This window comes from Cygnus olor, chromosome 19 (genome assembly GCF_009769625.2).
Source record: "Cygnus olor isolate bCygOlo1 chromosome 19, bCygOlo1.pri.v2, whole genome shotgun sequence".
In the NCBI taxonomy this organism is placed as follows: domain Eukaryota; kingdom Metazoa; phylum Chordata; class Aves; order Anseriformes; family Anatidae; genus Cygnus; species Cygnus olor.
This window is the reverse complement of record NC_049187.1, coordinates 3,473,755-3,487,473: the sequence shown is the minus strand read 5'-3', so window position 1 is coordinate 3,487,473 and position 13,719 is coordinate 3,473,755. Positions and strand designations below refer to the sequence as shown.

Below are 13,719 nucleotides of genomic sequence, written 5' to 3'. Positions count from 1 at the left end.
CAATGAAAGCAGACAGTGTTCCTGTTATTTAAGGACAAGATGACAAGGTCTTAGGCATCTCCAGCTAAATTACGTCTGTCAGAGGAACTGTTATGTGAAACATGCAAATCCTGCATCCCAAGCATCCTCACGAAGGACCCATCTTGCTTTGGCCTTAAATAGGCACCGAAGCCTTGAGCCAAAAGACAGCGTTTCCTGGACAGCTCTCTGCGGCCAGCATGAGCCCCGGTCTGCCAGCAACATCCCCGTGTCCCTCTAACACCGTCGCCTTTGCTCTTCTTCCCTAGCAAGGAAGCCTCCCCGAACAAAACAGGAAATCTGCTGGCAGCAAATAGCTGTGAACCCCATTTGCAGTGGTTGCAATGCTTTTGACCAGCTGCTCAAAGTGGGCTGAGTACGAGGATGCACGGGAGAGCTGAAGGTCTGCGCTGCCTCCAGTCCTGTTCACTGCAGCCTGGAGCTGTCCAGTCGATTCCCCCCATGCTGCTCACAGATGTGCACGGGCACCCAAACACCCAACGTCATCTACAGAGCTCCCAAATACCCCAAATGTTGACTAATTCACTGCTTGGATATGCTTCGAGCCTCATAGCCCCATGCAGTGACCTGGGCACCCTGCATCTGGCTCCGAGGAGCTGAGCACTGCTCCCGTCATTGCTGCTCACGAACCTCTGCTGGGTTTTGCCGCTCAGCGATGCCACCATGGTGTTTGCAGGCTCCCCCACCTTCAGGTGCTCCAAAAGCAACGGATAAAGAGCAACCCAGGGGAGGAGGTCATTTTAGGACAGATTCGCTCCCCGGCTGCCCTCCTTTTTCCTGCATTGCCATTGACTGTCTATATAGGACCGTTCTTTCATCTTCTCCTCTCTCACACGCACTCCCCTCGCCTTGCCTTTCCTTCTTTTAATAAAAATGGCATGACAAGCACGGCAGAAGATAATGAAGAGAATTCCTGCCCGGCTCTGCAGTTGGGAGAGAGGAGGGGTGGGATCCTGTAAACAAAAGAAGGACGTCAAAAATCCAGAGCTCTTGCACGGGCTGTTTTTTCAGCTGCACTCCGATCTCTGGCTGTTTGGATAAGCCCAGCAACACGGCAGGTGCAAAGGCCTCAGAACAAGTCTCCTGTCCCTCTCTGAGCTGACTCAGAAGACACAAATATCTAGGAAGCAGCCTTGGAAAAGCTTTTCACTCTACCCCTGATAAGGTAGGACCCAACAGGGGCAGTGGGTTTGCTCTGTGCCCTCTACTTTATTTATTTATTTTTAATGATTTTCTTGTTTACAAACAAACCAAAACAGGGCAGTGGAAGTATCAAGTGAGCACCCATGGGCTGGATGCGAGGATGGGGACTGTACGGTGGATTTCTGCTCCCAAGCCCCGCTTAAGCCTGGACTGGGCTTTTCCAGGGAAGAACAACAGAGCAGCATCAGGCCTGAACAGAAAATCACAGGTGAACACTTTGTGCTATGAGGTGACTTAGCTACCTGAAGGCCAGCATCTCACCATTCAATAAAGTGGCATCAAGATGATGTCCAAATTCAACTTCTGCTTCCACCTGTGTGAGGAACACAGTAACATCGAACGTAACCACCTCACCCGCTTCTGTGACACCAGAAAGACCTCACATATTTGAGGTTGAAGTCAAAGGCTGAGCAATCAAATCTGTTAGAAAAAGGACAACATCCTTTGGTCCACGATATACTTCCACGAACCAAAGTCACCACCACCTCTCACAATTGCCACACAATCCAAATAGCCACTTACTGTGTAGCCCTGCTCTTGCTTACACTGGTGTAAATTGTAAATCTGTTCTGTAAATCTGAAGCAGTTTTGGAGACCGGAGTGAGACCCTTTGGATTTAACCCCTGGCAGCTGAGCTGCTGGCCTGTTCCCCTGAGTTGTGACTGTGGGCACGTGCTGCCCCGATAAGCTCCCCGCAGTACGCGGCTCCCAAATCCCAGCTCTGGCTAGGACCTTGGGCACACTGAACATTTGTCTTCAAACAGAACCCTCACTTCTGTCCTTCATGCGAGAATCATTAAGTTTGTAAAGTAGCAAACATATAGATATACATGCAACTGATTAACTCCAGCAGACTTTGATATAATCGTCCAAGTATTTGCCCTGGTACCAATTTAAACCACAGTAGCACATTTAATAAAAAACAAAGTTTGCAGCCAAGGCCTGAAAGATATTTCTTGATCATTGTTTTCTCTTAAAAGAAAAAAAAATTAAACTTCAACAGTCAGTTTTCTACTTCCTTGGTTGAACAACAACACAACCAGCCATGTGAATTTTTCAAGTGGATGATAGAGATGCAGGATCTAGATCAGACTGGGTTACAAACACCAGGGCAATGTAAATGCTAGGGGCCCGGGGCCTCACGTGGGTGTTTGCACCAGACAGGCAATTTCATGGCAGTACACAGGTTAAGTGTTGGAGCACCTGGTTGCTATTAAAAGCAGGAAAGGAGGGAGAAAATCTGTCACGGCTGCGATCAGACCGTAGGCTGAGACAGGAGCACTTCTCGACGGGCAGCTCAGGCCTGGCCGCTGTGGGAGGGAAGGCTCTGACGCTGGGACCGAGGAGGGAAAGATGTGGGCCCTGACCCACAGAAAGCCCTCCTTCGGCAGCAGGAAATCAGCACATCGCTATTGATTTCCAGGGAACGGGGCCAGCATCCACCCCCCCAGGGCACTGTGCTCGGTGCACCAGCAGGCAGGTTAGGACAGGCTAATTGCTGTAAAGGCCATCATCGTCACCGATGAACCCTTGCCTGTTGCATCGTGCCTCTCGATGAGCGGTGCCTGATTACTCAGGCCTGTTAATGACGTCCGGGCCACTCCGTGCAGCCATGTCAGCTCCCCACAGCAGCAGCAGCAGCCGCCCCGCGGACTCCAGCAGCAGCACACACCATGTCGCTGCAATCTGAAGCATGGCACACGGGGCTGGGAGCCCAGCAGCCACCCCTCAGCCCACCGATACCTTGTGGCCGGGCCTTGGGGTGTTTTGGCAGCTCCCTCAGCCCTGTGCTGGTTCGCCAGGCTCGGCTCTGCCCATAGGAGGAAGGCTTTTCATGGTCATCACCTTGGCAGGATGATACCCTTCAGCTTCTCTGAAGCCAGACCTGACCTCCAGGACTTCTTTTCAACAGGCCTGAGCCAAGACCTGATTGTCAGGACTTAATACCCTCCTGTTCCTGTGAAATGCCCCTGAAAGGGTAAACCCAGCCGTGTGAGCAGCCGCTTGCAGTGCCTGCTCCAGAGGCTTCAGCAGCCAGGGGAAGTTATTGTGTCTATTTTCAGCAAGGCTTACATTGGGCCCCGAGCGAACACAGATGTTTGCAGTTTTCTTGGCCTCCACCTCTACCAGTGCTCCTCACTGAAGCTTGGCCTCAGAGGGTATGGGCACGGAGGCTGCGTCCTCCCAAAATGCTACTCACTGGGACCAGGGAAGGGGCCTGTGCCTCCATGTGCGTATGTCAGAGACGCATGTGGTGCCACGCACACTGCGGAGCAGAGCCCGCAGAGATGTGCGAGGAGATGAGGTGACTATTCCAAAGGAACATTTTGTCATTTCCCTCCTTAGGGGTTCTGTGTTTTGCTTTAAGCCACTTCAGATTATGAGAAATCCTACTAGCTGGTCTCCAGTGGGATCTTTAATGGTTTAATAACTGAACATTACTGAACATATTTCCACTAGCCTCTTTCTAAAATCCCATCATGAGCTAATTTCCTCTATTGTCATTACATCTGCAACTGGTCTTACATTTAAAAAAAAATCTGTACCACTGCGAATAAATGATTTGGTTTATTGCACCGAGCTCTCAAGGCCAGTATTTTTAGCAGTGGCTGATAATTTGGGGTGTCCAATTCCCTCAGTGGGGTATGATTTGCAAAGATTGAGCTTTATTTCCACTTTGCCTCTCCTATCACCAGAAGATGTGGGAAAATGATGGAATTGGGCATCAGCGTTGAGATGCCCAATGCCACTCCACATTTTAGAAGATCCTGGCCAAGAAGAGCAAGGTCAGGTTTGGGTGAAGCAACCACACCATGAATGCTTCGGGCTTGCAGTGTGCTCAATACGCACCATGCAATGAGGCACCCAAAGGGCTTTGTTTTATCTGTCGCTGTGCAATCCAACACAGTATTAAGGACAGCGCAGGTATGTCAGTGTTATTCCCTATCTGACGATAGCTTCACTTTTAACAGAAACTTGGAATTTATTTCCTAGGAAAATATTTTAAAATGAAGTGCCCAGGAAATGATCAGGCCAATAGTTCAGGAAAAGTAGCAGAAAAAAAAGCTGTACTGGCTGACACTGCTGATAAAAAGGTAGGTAACACATTTCTGCTTCTTCTGCGGTATTTGAGGCTCTCTCCAAGTTTTACAAGAGAGTTATTTTTAAATTGTTGCATAACACATGTCTGTCCAATATTTCTTTCCTCAATCAAGCAAAGAAAATGCATTTGTTATTCCTGGGAGATTTCTGGTACTTCTTATCTTATTTAGAGCCCAAAATAAAGGTGCACACAAGGAGGCAAACATCAGAGAGAAATTATTATCCATGAGATAATGCACACCCTAATTTACCACATATCTGAGACCTGCAATAAATTATTTCACCCTGCAGGAAAAGTCTCATTTGACCTTCACTTTTTTTTTCTTTTTCCCTGCAGCTGAAAACTCTGCTACTACTTCTAGGTCGTGAGTTCAAATTCCAGCCTGGCTGGGAGCGATTAAATATATCAATTTCTAATAGTATCTATTTGGTTAATAAGAGGACAGCAGTTAGCATTCACTTTTTCAGGGACACGGGCACCTGGCTAGGTTGCAGTCTGCAGGTCTGATCTCTCTTGGGCTCTGTGCATCGTTCCAGCTCCGCTGCAGAAAGCAGTCCTACGCAGAGCAGTCCCTCGGGAGTCCCTGGAGGGAGCAGAGCTGTTCCGTGTTTCTCCTGAAACAAAGCGTCACTCCCCAAGCGGGGCAGCCATTGTTTTCTGGCTATCCCCATGCTCTTGAGTCATCTTCTTGAGAGGCAACTGGGCGTCATTCAGAGCAATGGTGCATTTTGAAGTTAATCCCAGCCTGAAAAATCACTCTGGCTGCCCCATTTCATGATCACAAAGCTACGAAAACACAAACCGCCCTTACTACCTTATTCTTGCATCATGTGCAGCCGAGCCAGAACAGGAGCTACGGATTTTGCCAAGTGCCAGCTATAGCTACAGCGTTACATAAGAAACCGCAACAGCGAAGAATCACAAATCTATCACTACAGTTGGCACCAAATGGCATCTTTGCACAGGCTTAGCAGAAAAACTGCCTACTGAATGGGCACGGACCATCAAATTGTTCTTTCTCTTCTCCAGGGCAGGGTTAAGGCAATTTGGCAGAGGGTGGTAAGGGAAAAAATTGCTGTATCTGTTCTGTGTGTGGGGTCAGGAAGCAGGTTTTATTTGTTCGCAGAGATAACCTGGCACCTTTAATGAAGGAAGAGAGAAAGAAGGAAAGCCATCAGAATGTGGCTTCCAGCTGTCAAGTCACATCAGCCAAATGGAGATGTACAGTCCCTGAGAGCAACAGCACTGCTAGCCTCTAACATTTAATTGTGAGCTCTTTGAAAGAATGCACCTGGTGTATTTTTTCTGCAAAGCACCCGGCACACTACTGGCAGCTATAAATAATAACAGCCACTACCTCGGCATTTAGCAGCACAACATGTGTGAAGGAAAGAGGCAGGAATAGTAGATGGAAAAAAAGTAGGTTTCTTCTCCCTGTTTTACCAGGCCCTCGGTGGATGAGCAGGGGTATGGCTCCCGCCTGGCACAGGGAGCAGAATGGGTCATCCCTGCTGCCTCCCTGTCCTGGAAGTCAAAGGCGAGGCCGCACTGACCGGGGAGAGGAAAAAACTTCCCTAGGTGAGGATGCTGGAGGTGAGGATGCTGCTAGGGGAGGACTTGACTACCAGCACTTCGTCTCTGTCAGCATTGGGTAGACCTGCAGCCAGCATCCTGCTGTTGGAAGGGAAGGTGTGGAGCAGGCAGTCACCTGCTATTTTTCTGTTTTTTCTTCTTGGGAAATTCCCAGGTTCATCAGGGAGAAGCAGGGTGATTGATACCGGCTGCACGAGGCAGGAGCCAACAACGAACGCACCCAGCGCTGGCTGGGGAGTGCCAGGAGAGGCGTTAAGAGGAGGATGCTCGCTGGCAATCTCCGGCACCTCTGCTGAACTCCGGGACTGCTGCGATGTCATACACCAGCTGAAGATTAAACTTCACAACTTTGCCAAACTGACCACAGGCAGCTCCGCTCCATTCGAAACTCTTCACCGACACGCGAAGGCTTACAGACAGCGAAAGCACGGCTGTTAGTCCAGCTGGAAAACTCAGGTCAGAGAGGAATAACAAGGACTCTGGGTGAAAAACTAGGCAAAAACTAGAAGTGCTAGTACTGTACCTGAAACTGGATATTATAGGGTAAGAGAAACCTGGCGGGGCACAGGGACAGAAGGGTGTTTGCTCCTTGGGAAAGCCCAAAATAGCTTTGTCCACACAGCACTGCACATTAGTGACACAGTAGCTGCGAAGAAATGAGCAAGAAAGCATGAATAAAAGTCAATCTGTTCATGCTGAAGCTCGGTTAAGGCGTTTTTACTGGAAATGAGCAGTAGACTTTCATATGGATATAGACAGGGATCTCTTTAATACATTACTAGAGAGAAAAAAACATAGAGAACTGTGTAATTATGGGAAAGAAACCTCCAAGATGAAGACTAGGGAACAAACGCTTTTAATAATGGCAGGTCTTGGGTACTGCTAGAGGTGATAGAAGGCATCAAATACTTCTGGACTCAACGAGAGATGACGCTATTTTGCACTTCTAGTAGCTGAAGTTGGTTGGATTGAAAGGAACACTGAAGTGTAATGGAAATTTATCTTTCAGTTACCACCTTGAGGTTAAATATTTGCAGGAATTAAATGTTTGTTAAAAATCTAAACCCCAAAATCCAATATCTGCAGATAACAGACCTGGTACATAGACTCAGCCAACACAGAGAAGGATGGAGTTACAATGCAGGTGTAAGTAATTTGCAGGACTGGATGTCTCAAAATGGTGCATACGTTGGTATAAGAGCGTCGAGAAATTCAGAGTAAGCTCAGAGCTCTTCATTTCATGGAAGCAGTTGGTTGTATTTATTCAATTTCAAGATAACTCTGAACCACCAGTGGGGCATATCCACAAAAAAGCATGAGGTCCTTGCATGCATCAAGGCAAGGCACTTCCAGGGTTGCTGGGTAACTATTCACGCCGTTGCAGAAGGACATCTGGAATACCATATACAGTTCTAAAGCCTGTTGGGAATCCAGATGTGTAGCATGCCAATATCACACAGACAACCAAGCAGCTTTTGTAGATAAATCTGGGTGTGTAAAGTGCTTTCTTAACATTTCAGTCCTATCTTAGATACTCCCCAACATTTCCTGGCGTATCAAGAGAGATTTGGCATGGTAACTGTGGAGGAGGGATGAACAGAAGATGATGATAATATGGGCTTCAGCTTTTGGTATCAGGAGAACATCCACCCAGTGATCTGTATCTTGTTTGGGTGGAAATATGGTGTTAATTATCTTCATGACAGATGGATCTGGCAATTCATTTCAGCTGCTTTAGATCATACATTCCTCTGGCTGGTAGAGCTTCAGAAAATAGAGAAATAGATCTTCAAGATGAATGTGAAAGGAAGGAATGCCATAATAAGGACAGATGTTGCCATGAAATTTTAGTGTTGCATTCAACAGGGACTTAGCTTTACATAACATCTTTGTGACATTCATATTTTTTCAGACCTCTGTTCAGCTGGGCCTGTCTCATGTGAATGCAGTCTGCCTATTGAGTTCGGAGGCTAAAAGGCACACCACTGATACTGGGTGCAGCGAATTCTCCCTCACCACAAATAGCCACTGCTGATTCTCCAGCCTCTCTGCTTGTTCATATTTTAAGGAATTTAGCAAACATTTTACACACATTCAGACTAAGGAGTGTTTTCCATCTCCAACAACGCATCACCTAGGGTTTCTGACAAATCACATATGATACGGCCTCTTCTGATTGGATACCAAACAAGCACAAATGCCATCAATAACGCAAATTCTGAAACAAACAATGGTTTCAGATAAAGCGTGTGAAGTGCTAGGGACTCACGAACAATACCACACCAAGCTCTCCAAATCCCTGCAATCTTGATGATGGTAATTTCCAAGTCATTCTGCAATCACTTCAAGAAGCCCTAGTGAGATCTGTATCCCACCGTCTTAGGTGCTGAGTTAAAACACAGAAAGTGGTATTGAGTTCACAAGCTGAGCACTGAAGTGAACTCCTGACTCTAACAAAATATTTAAAAATACTTTAGTTGCTTAAACAGTAGCTGCACGCAGTTGGTGACCAGTCCCCTCTATTAACAAGCAAAAGGAAGTAGGTGGACAAAAAGCTAAATCTGAGAAGAAATACATTTTCTCATACACTATATGAGAAAATATAGATTTCTCTCTCAGTCTCTTTTTCCTTTATTTTGAAGCATGAATGCAGCATCTCTAGGTGTCACTTAGGTAAATAAAGCACTGGTCAGTGTAGGAATAACTCATAGCAGGAGAGCATATTTGCTTCTCAGTGATGCTCAACTCTGCATAACCAAAACCAGCACCAGGGCTTTGTGACAGCACTCTAAGGCTATCTCAGTCAATGCCTTTGACTTGAAAAACCCTACGGGTGAACACAGAAGGTTACAGAGATGACACGATCCGCCACGCACCCTCACGTTTTGAGGTTTCCTATGAAGTCTGGGGCAGAAAAGTTGGAGAAATTTCCAATTCTCTGACGCTGTAATTCTGACAACTTTCCAGAACTGCCCTGGGCCTCCCTCATCCTGGCCTGCCCAAGGGGCGAGCGCAGATCACTGCTGGCAACCTGGCTACCAGAGGGCAATGGGGAACATGGGCTGTGCTCCCCGCAGCCTGTCCCGCTGCCAGACATGGTGATCCCAGGGAGCTGATGCCTCGCTGTGCCCGCAACATCCCTGGAGAGCCTCCCATCATGGGAGCTATCTTCTCACCGAGCTGTTAAAAGTCTGTGGTGGCTCCAAATGAATGTGAGAGCACCTCGGTGACAGCAGAAGCCCTCCAGTAAGGCCAGAGGGAAGGCAAGACGATTACCACATTCACTGTTCCATCTTGCATGTTATTCCAAGTGAACAGCCTCAGCGAGACCCTCTACATAAGAGCACAACCCGAGCTTTGGATTAAATTGCGAGCTGAGACTTGGAGACCTGCAGAAGAGGCTCCTTCCTTACCACGCGTGGCAGTGTGAAGACTTAGCAGTTCTGCACTGTACCTGCCCTGACCTCTTTTTTCCCCCATTGATTTATTTCTCTTTCTGCTCTCTTCCTAGGCGCTGCGTCTCATTTTGTATCACAAATACCAGCAATTCTGGCCCTCAGCTCTCGGTGGAAGCACGTGTACCTTGCCTGCTTTCTCTAGGTCCAAGCATAAGGCCCTGTTCCTTAGAAATGATTGTTAGCCTCCGCACGAGCCAAGAGCTGAGATTAAAATTCAGCTTGAGAACGAACAGAAGGTCTGGTATTATTTTGCATTTCTTAATAAAAGGTTTCCACTGTTGTATTTATTTCCTTTCCTCTGCGGAGCACCCACTGCTGACTAGGCAAGGGCTATCCATTAAAGGCTGTCTCTCTCCTCACCTTAAAGAGAAGTTCCCTCTCTTTGACGGGAAAAAGGTAGGAGAAATTAATTTTTCTTTCAGCATCGCCACACCTGGGGAAAGGATCTTGCTCACAGATAACAGTGCAAGCAAATATTTTCTTTGGGAGAAAAAGAGAAAGTGAAGATCAAGGTCAGAGGAGGCAAGAGTAAAGAACTGACTGCCTTCAAATAACCTTCCATAGAACATGTGGGGGTGTCATTTTATTTCATATGGAAAACACGCAAAGGCATAAAAAGGAGGGGTAACTGGCTTGGGGCTTGCAGAGATAAAGGGGTTGCAATGTCTGGTTGCACAGATATGCCGAATTCCAGCTGTACAGAACGAGACAAACAGGCGGATGAGAAAAGGCTGAGACACACTGTATTTAGCCCTACATATATGTGCAGGAGCACAGCCCAGCGCCCCTGTCCCTGCCTTTCCTGAAGCACCTTCCCCTCCTTCCTGCTTACAGAGCGTGCAGACGGTGGCCAGTCTTTGCACAAGATGCTCATGGAAAACTCTTCTTGCTTTTGCCTCTGCCACACAGCCACAACCCCGTGCAGATGTTCATGAGTTTGCTGCTCTTGAGGAACGGCCGAGCAGCAGCCTGGACACACAGCACCAGACTACGGAGCTGCACGAGCCTCCAGCAGCAGAGGAGATGAACCAGTGCTGTGCACATATGGGTATTAGGATAAAAAAACATCACTCCGCTTTTCAAGATTTCAAACACACGCCAAAGTCCTGCATAAAAAACAGCTACAAGTGTTTAAAGAATCTGCATCTTTGACTCCTTACCCAGTGACTAAAGACTTCATTTTAGCTTTCCAAATGTCTAGTCGGAGCTCACTGTCTGGATTTTCCCTGCAGTCCCTGGAAAGATGCAGGCACCCTGAGCCAGCTAGACTAGAGTGTTTGGTTAGGTTGGCTCTGCCAGCCTCCGGGAGCAGCCGTTTCTGTCTACTGATCACAGGTAGAGCCCAGAAAGACAAACTTAAATTTTATGTCTGATTTTTAGCTGGCTATATAACTAGGTGCGACATGCAGACAGGTACAGTAACGTTACCCTCTGTGATTTATTCAATGCCATGCAGGAAAACTGCCATTAATCCCTGGCTACTGATTTAATCGTTAGAACACCTTTTCCCTTCAGATGGCTAGAAGCTAGAAGTCACCCACAAAATCATAATAAAAGACATGGGAATAGAGCTCAGAATACAAGTTGTGTTTTGGGCTTTTTTTTTCACGTTTTATTATGAACTCAAAACTGGACCTGTTTCTGTGGGAACTTGTGCTAAGGTATGCAAATATTTCAAACCAAACCAGTCCCATTTTCCAATGTGAGTGGGCCAGGTTTCAGGCAAAGATGCTTTCACAGCAAAACCCTGGGAAAATTTACCATTTTCCACGTTTCCAATATGCCACTATTCATCTCATTTTAAGTGCCAGCAATTGTTGGAACAAGGCTACAACCCAAGAAAGCTCTTAAGCACATGCTTAACTTTCAGCACATGAGTAACCTCAGCAAGGTTCAGGGTTTTGCTTTTATATTCACTATCGTGAGCTGCCTTGAATTTTGAAACCCATAGGGACAATTTGCATCTTCTGAGCTGTATAATTGCACCATGAAAGGGATGGTAGCTCATGATTACTGAATTGTTAATTAATCATTTTTATTATATTTAAATATGCTTCAGAAGACCATAATGATGTATGCTTCCTTGATATTAGCTGTACTAATTAGATCATCTCTTCTAAATTAGAGTGCAGTTTTCTTAGCAGGTTTCCTTTTATCTGGTGTTCATTTTCAGAAGAGTTTCATGTTGTTCCCACAGATGAGTGAATCACTTCCAAGGAATCATGTTATGCAGAAGATGTTTTTCTTGCTTCTGTAGAATGCCTATGGGTAGATCACGGATCTCCGCAAAATCATTAAATATTTTGAAAATGGGCTTTCCTCAACAATCATACATTCCTGGACTAGTTGAGCATAACTGCATCTGGGATGAAATTCAGTCCCTACAACAAACTAGCATATTTGACATGTTTACTGTGCAACACAGTCTGTGTTAGTGACACATGAAAGCAGAAAATCAAAGTAGCTGAAATCCATTTATATACCTGAACAGGCAATTGTATTTTTTGTATTCTCTCTTAAGAAGTGAATTAGAAGTCTCAATGCTCCAGCACAGTGATTCTGTCTGCTTCTCCACTGAAATATTACTTTGAGAAGATTTCTAAGGAAATTATGCCCGTGTTACTCCTGAGGTCCTCTCCTAGGTTATCTTAAATATTTAACTTATCAAAGCTCAGGTAGTTTGTGATAACCTTTCTGGTTAAGGAAAGACCAAATTTTACATTTCTGCACAACTAGCCAAGAAATTCCTTTAAAACTACCTATGAAAACCCAGACTATTTCACCAGAGTGTAATGATCCTAAGTTCCAGAAAGAAACTAAGAGAATATCCTCTCTTGGTGATATTTGATATGTCTCTCTAGTTTAAAATCCCAATATTCAATAGCAATACCAGACATCAACAGGCTGAGGAGAAGAAGCTATTATCTTTCTCTGAACAAGTCTCTGGAAAGCACTACTTACATGTCGACGAATCTTCTGCTGAGGTTTGAGATGACAACTGGAGATCCAGACTGGAAAGGAGGATCCCGAACAACTTTGTACTGGATGGGTTTGCAATCCGTGCACAGCGTGCTGTGGGGAACGGAGCTCAGCATGGCAGCATCGATTTCCAGATGCTCATCCAGCGTGTAGATCTGGATCCCATACACCTCCTCGCCCACTTGTCTCACATCCAGCTTTATGGTCAATGGGATGTCGCAGAAGACGTTCTGCGGCCCAAGAGAAATGTTCTTCCCGCTGACAGTGAGCAACTTGATGTCATTCACCGCTCCGCTGGAGTCCCAGTCCGGGGAAACAAAGGTCACCCAGACCGTGAGGGACTCTGGAATCAGGGGATAACGAAATTCCAGCTGCAGGTAGCAGCCCTGAGGCTCGGGACAGGCGGGGGGCACCGTGTGTTGGTTGACTGCCGAGTTGGGACTCCACGTTCGGACGCTGGATTTACAAGGCTGCTCGACATCAGGGTGCCCTGGAAAGAAAGAAGGAAACACAGAATGTGCATAACAGGACTGAGGGAACACAGCTTATCATTGGCATTAGTCTTGAAAGAAACTGGTGGTGTGAGAGCACATCTGTCCAGGGAGCTCATTATTTACTTGAGCAGAACAGGCATGGCCATCATGGGGAGGAGGAACTTCATGCCAGCGTCTCGTGGCTGGGGCAGAGAGACACAAAGCCATTTGGAGTGTCCAGCAGAACCGACTCCAAACGACACAAACCGTGCCAGTGTGTCTGGTCCTGTATTTCCTATTTCTGGCACCATCCCCTGTGCCGAAGAATATTTTCTACCCCGTCCACTTGGTACTTTATTTCACCTCAGTGCTCCTACATACCCCCCTTGTCTGTTACTCTAAAGTTCCACCTTTTTCTTGTCTTTAGCAAAGACAAAGAAAAGAGATTTTGCTGATTCCAAGAAGTTGTCGTGTTGTGTTGTTGAGAGGCAAAATATTCAGTTCACTCCTATGCCCTTTACAGGCTAATCCTGCACATTGTGTAAGACCCCTTTTTTTTGGAGGCACAGGTTTGAGCTGGCTCTTTGCACTAGTGATGATGAAACAACAGGCACTTGTACTTTTACATTTCTCACCGTTGGCTATGTTCAACTACATGGGAGGTATTACTAAAAACTAATGAAAGCCACAATGCTTGCTGGGATCCCAAATACTATGGTAACATTACAGTTTGGCACAGAGTCATGGACTGCAAGATCCAGAGAGGTCAGATGGGTGGAACAGTTGGTAACAGAATCCAGTGAGAGCTACAAATTCCCTCTTCCTTCCCAAATAATCACACAAAAAGGGAGCAAGCAGGACAGAGAGAAGA

General features: G+C 46.4%; 1 protein-coding gene across 3 annotated transcripts in view; it reads right to left on the bottom strand.

Moving 5' to 3' along the window:
* PAPPA (pappalysin 1) overlaps positions 1–13,719 on the bottom strand; it is a 235,384-nt gene that overhangs the window by 97,567 nt on the left and 124,098 nt on the right. For all 3 annotated transcript variants that reach the window (XM_040531640.1, XM_040531638.1, XM_040531639.1), the window contains exon 7: positions 12,358–12,865. In XM_040531640.1, the coding sequence (XP_040387574.1) occupies positions 12,358–12,865 (508 nt within the window). The remainder of the gene's footprint in view (positions 1–12,357; positions 12,866–13,719) is intronic.